This window comes from Montipora foliosa, chromosome 1 (assembly GCF_036669935.1).
Source record: "Montipora foliosa isolate CH-2021 chromosome 1, ASM3666993v2, whole genome shotgun sequence".
Lineage (NCBI taxonomy): Eukaryota > Metazoa > Cnidaria > Anthozoa > Scleractinia > Acroporidae > Montipora > Montipora foliosa.
The window spans coordinates 9,132,836-9,138,686 of record NC_090869.1 but is presented as its reverse complement, the minus strand read 5'-3'; the positions used below and the strand labels follow the sequence as shown (position 1 = coordinate 9,138,686).

Genomic DNA, 5,851 nt, shown 5'->3' with positions numbered 1-5,851 from the left:
GTTGTGGTCAAACTGCATATACCTTGTCGAAAAATACAGATAGGGTATGGCATCTTGTTCGTTTTGACGTGGATCTCCAATGTCCTGAATCCTGTTTCAACCCATCGACAGATGCCCTTTTAAAACACTGGATCCGTCAAAGAGAACGACTTCGTTTTTGTTTGGTTTTTCATCTAATCCGGTCTGCAGTTGATGTCTTGTGATAGCGTTGTCATTGTGTGTCCCTCCTGCTAGGTTAACCAATCTTTTGTTTTCCATGTCGTAATCACCATCTTCAGTGAGCTTGAAACCGACTCCTGGTTTGCCCTCAATGATTTTGGTACTCTGTGTTTGTGTTTCCAATAAACCATTTGAGTATCTCATTTATATATTACACTATAATTATATTTTTTCGTCCAATTTTTTTGTGGCAAATTTTCGTGTCTTGTCAACGTAGATGAAGCTATATGGATCGGATGTTGCTCTCTCATAGGCTTCTTTTGAAATATTGTTTTCTCGACAGAGCAGTGATTTTTCATTGGTGCTTGGGAATTCATAGATTATAAAATGACTGCAGTGCAGTCTGATATCTTTTGGTGTCTTATAATAGCTTTGTGACAGATCACGCTGCAATTTTTGTCTTCCGCGTATGAAATAATGGACCTATGGAAATCGTCGAATATCACAAGCTTTTGATTGTCGTCTGCCAATTCAGATACTTGAATGATCTGGTCAGAGCTGCAAATTTCCCTTTCCTAAACGGTCGTTGCCATTTCTCAGAACGGTCGTTGCCATTTGAAACGGTCGACTACACACTTCACTTCAAAGAAAATTAAAAGAAACAAACTAAGAAAAAATATTAACATAAATTAAGGCAAAAAAGGAAAAAAAACATTTATAAAAGAAAAACTGGAGGAAAACAAGAGTCCGAAAATTTCAAGATTCGAACTCGGGTTTTTAGCCCTCACCTTAAACTGAACCCTAACCCGAACCCTAACTCATATGACCAGCGAGACACAACTCCCAGAACCCGCAACCTTTTGAGTTCTTTGAACTAATGATTGCAATTCAGAGCTAAAAAATGGCATCGACCGTTTCAAATGGCAACGAGCGTTCTGAGAAATGGCAACGACCGTTTACGAAAGGGAAATAAGCGTCGGAGCTATCCTCAATAATATTGTAACCAACATCCTTGCTTATCGGACCGAACACCTTCAATAAATCTTTATACTTTGATTGCTCAAGGTTTTTGACGTACAGGAATATTTTATCAAAGTATAAGAGATTGTAAATCATATGCATCAATGTGTTTATTTTACCAGATCCTGACGGTCCACAAATCAACATTCTAAAGCCTCTCTCAGGCATGAAAGCATATAACTGTTTATAATTTTCGATATTTCCACCAGCAGAGTCGTAATTCGGTATTCTCATTTTATTATATGTGTATATTATACCAAAAATAATTTCCTCTCTGTGTGAAATTATTTTTCAAAAAATGGGAAATTACAAAAAAAAAAAAAACAAACAAAAAAAATCAAATGAGGTCAGAACCTGCAAAAAGCGAATATGAATTACCAAAGACCCCCGACGAAGATGAAGAATATGCATTAAGCTTGGAGGTGTTAAAAGAGTTCGTGAGGGCTGCTACGCTGAATTACAAAAACGTGACTATTATTTTGTGTTGAACGAGATGTTGAACACCATGTTGAACACCATGTTGAAAAATATTTTTACATTACAGAAATCTACAGCCGTATCTCAATCTGGGCCTAAAGTTAACCTAGGTCCATCGTGTTCTCGAGTTTGATCAGTCTCCTTTCCGAAAACCGTACATCGACTTCAATACGCAGAAAAGAGCCAGAGCCAAAAATGCTCTCGAAAAAGACTTCTTTAAACTTATGAATAATTCAGTATACGGTAAAACAATGGAAAATCTTCGCAAAAGAATCGATGTAACGCTCGACATGGACGAAAATGAATTATTGAAGTTTATAGCCAAACCATCCTTCGTCAGAACTAAGATCTTCAATGAAGTCCTTCTTGCCGTTCATAAGAAAAAGAAGGTGCTAACTTTCAATAAACCAGCTTATGTTGGAATGTGCATCTTGGTGTTGATGTATGATTTTCATTACAACTACATTAAATATGGAGACAGAGCAAAGCTCTTGTTTACAGACACAGACTCACTGATGTACGAGATCGAGACCGATGATGCATACCAAGATTTCTGGAACGAAAAGGACAAATTCGATAACAGCGATTACCCTGAGGAGTCACCATACTTCGATAAGACTAATAAGAAGGTGATAGGTAAATTCAAAGACGAAGCTCACGGAACACCGATCACTGAATTTGTCGGTCTGCGATCAAAAATGTACTCTTACATGAAAGATGACAGCGGTGGCGGAAAAAACATACATACATACATCCACTTTATTTCAGCACGATAATGGTTAAAGCTATTAAATGCTTATGGGGTCGTGCATCTAAATCTAAAGTACAGTTACACATAGTAAAGTAATAGGTTTACAATAATTTACGGTTGTTAAAAATAGCATACCCTTAAGACTAAGTGCTTGAAATCCTAGAAATATATAAAATCGTCATCACTGAAATTAGCAATCGAGGCAGATGTTGCTTTAAAATTAAAATCTTTTGACACTTTTATCTTATTCAGTCTAGAGTCTACAGTCCAACGTTCAGTGCGGGTTTATTTCGGATGCCTGGATGCAATTGCATTCCATTGCGCCCCTGTAACTAACAGACTGTTCTAAATAGCGAGATTGAAACCTAGGAACAGCAATGTTTTCTGGTCTTCTTAACGAGTACTCGGTATTTCTCTTAGTAACAATGTTATCACTGAATGGTACAGGTAGTCTGTCATTGTAAGCATTATGCATGAGCTTGAACAGTTTGATCTTGTAAATGTAAGCTAAGGAATGCCATTTGGCTATCTTAAGTGCGTCTTCATAAGGAGTGTCATTCCCTAAGTTATAGATTAACTTCGCGGCTCGGCCGTGGAGTTTATCGATTGACCTAAATAACTCGGAGTTGCTGCCGTTTGCCCATATCACAAGGCCGTAGGTGGTTGAAGGCAAAATAATACTAAAGTAGAATTGTTCTAAAACGCTCTTAGGTAGAAACTTCGATTTTCTTAATAAAAAAAGAAACCAAACATGAAAACTACAAGCAAGTTTTATTATACAACAAACAGCTTCGTCATGAAATTAAAACCATTCGGAGCGACCATCACCAGCTTGGAAGCTACAAGCTGAATAAAGTGGCATTGTCATGCTTTGACGACAAGCGATATATCCTCAAAGACGGTATAACAAGTTACTCTTACGGGCATTACAAATTATGGCAGAATTGAAAAGAATGATCCAAAATTGTGGTACCAAAATTTAATGCATATTTTGTGCAAACGCAAGATATGCATTAAGCGAACCGCGAACCTCGCTGACCCCACAATTTAGCGTGATAAAAAAGGTCCATAATTTAGCGTAATAGAAAATTTTTGCAAAATTTGCAATTATCGTTGGCGTAGTATTATATCAGCGTGTGTGAAATGTTCCTGTACACCTTCTTTCCATACTACTGTTAGGGTGACTTATGGTTCTTAGCCTCATTTCTATGCTGTAGCGAACCGGATATTGTTGAAAACCCTTTAAATACCCCATTAATGCTTTACAAGATTGTCAACAACATTTTTTTAGGTTCCTTAAGCTCCACTAAACACTACTAGGCCACTAGCTTGCTTCCTCCCAAAATGCTTACGAGAATACTTAAGCGCCCAGACTATGAAGTCATGATTTCCATCATCCACGAGACAATTTCCATCAAATCAAATCTTCTCTAGAACTGGCCGGTTTATCGCCAGTTCCTCAAAGCTTATTGGGCGTTTCAGTGGGAGAGTGCTTTTAAACATTCGCCTCTGTTTGCGATATTTTGTTTCATGTTCATTGTTGCTCATGTCAATTAAGAATGTTAAGACAGTGACATCTTGAAAATAAACAGGTAGTCTTAAGTTTGGTAGTCTGTCATTTTCACCTGCTCCCATTTGCACAGGAAGTCCTAATTTATGGCTTGGCAATTTGGCATTTTCACCTGCTCGGCAAAAAGAAACCTTTGCAGCATTTCTTCCCGACAGCATTCATTTTACCGAAGCTTCGTAAAGGTGACAATACACCGCCCAATAGCCAGGTCTTGTAGCCTGCACTTGGTTTACTCAGCCATCTCGAAATCGTACTGTTGCATTATTCAGGGTAAGTGTTTCATTTTTATTTTTCACTAAAAGGTTTCAACGATGTTATGGTAGCAAACTTTGCTGTATGTCTATTTCTTTCCGGCATTAAACGGGAAAAAAATACGTTGGATTTATTACGATGGTTCCAAAAAATTCGAAAGAGAGTCACGCAAAAAATTTTCTATGCAAACAATTGTTTTCAAATGTAATTCGACCTTTATCAACACGTTTGATAAAACCAGATTTTCATGTTTTCAATGTTTGATTCCTCTTTTTAAGTTAGGCAAATATACTTTTCTTTTAAAAGTTACACCTCTGAGGCTTAGCGTTTTGGATCCAGTTGGGCAAACGCTTTCGCCAACAGAAAAATTCTTAGGTCACATGATAAATCTAAATACTTATTTTGCTGAGCGATTGCTGGGTACTTTTTTCATATTTTGTAATTTCGAAAAGAGGTAAAGCAAAGTTTTTGAATTTTAAATCAATTTCTTATTTTGCGGTGTGCCGGAATCAGTTTCCACCTCAATATCATTTAACTTATAATTAAGTAATTTCACGTAATTTTCTACCCTTACTTATCCCAGAAGATGAAGTAAAAACGTTCCAGGTGCATTTAAGTATTAGCCTTATCAATCAAGTTATCTGCGCTGTCTTTAATCTTGGTTTGTTGCCTTGCTATATACAGAGCAATTGATGCAATAGATAGAATGATGGAAATGTTCAACTTCAGCCAGGGCATAACATCTCGAATGATGTAAATATTAGTGAGGGCGCAAACTTAAGAATTTTTTTTAAATGTATATATTTTATCAGATGTAGAATATGTTTCAAGTTTTAACTTCCTCTGGCAAGCGCTATGACTTACAATTGAGAAATTTCTCTTACAACTCGAGTAGCTCCCTTTTGTATAATGAGCCAATTAAAATGAGTTTTTGACTTCATTTCACCAAGAAATAAAAGTGACAAGTTGCCATAAATGGGTGAGCTTGGATGACAGTTATTTATATCCAACGCTATTCATTATTTAAAAATCACATTGGGTCTTTCAAAGAAAACTTAAAAGGAAAAACAGGGAGTTGTGATGAAGTTTTCTACCATTTCATTCTGGCCCTTCAGCTGGATTTTGTATGCAACAGTTAAAATGACTCAACGAATAAAAAACGTCCGATAGCTTCCATCGCTAATTTGAACTAATAAAAATAAACCCAGTGTTTTGCAGCTATTACTTTGAGCCACGGAAATCTATAAATTTTCATTAAGAGTTAGATTACGTGTCATATTATAAATCATTTATTGCCAGCACTGGTTATTTTGTAGGAGTTTCTGAAAGCCGTAACAATGCACCCTGCGATATCCTTTGTTTGGCTCGCACTTGGTTTACATAGCGTATTCAATTTTGTTGACTTGCAGTATTCAGGGGTAAGTGTTCCGTAATATTACTGCCTAATACAAGGTTTCACTGAATTGTTTGATTATTGCTATTTTTTTTTTATAAAAACAGGCTCCCAAATAACCTAGAAAAATTATACTTTATCCTTAAAATAAGCTGATTTCACTACATTGCGGCTTTCAAGAAGAAGGATAATGTATGCGACTAAAATGGATACCGTACGTGAAGCAGTT

At 36.5% G+C, this 5,851-nt stretch overlaps 1 protein-coding gene across 1 annotated transcript in view; it reads left to right on the top strand.

Annotated features, from left to right (window-relative positions):
* Nucleotides 1–2,567: 2,567 nt before the first annotated feature.
* The window catches only part of LOC137973619 (uncharacterized), a 16,494-nt gene continuing 13,210 nt past the window's right edge, over nucleotides 2,568–5,851 (top strand). The window contains exons 1-3 of the mRNA XM_068820494.1: nucleotides 2,568–2,814; nucleotides 4,051–4,247; nucleotides 5,546–5,647. Coding sequence (XP_068676595.1) covers nucleotides 5,567–5,647 — 81 coding nt within the window. The 5' untranslated portion in view covers nucleotides 2,568–2,814; nucleotides 4,051–4,247; nucleotides 5,546–5,566. The remainder of the gene's footprint in view (nucleotides 2,815–4,050; nucleotides 4,248–5,545; nucleotides 5,648–5,851) is intronic.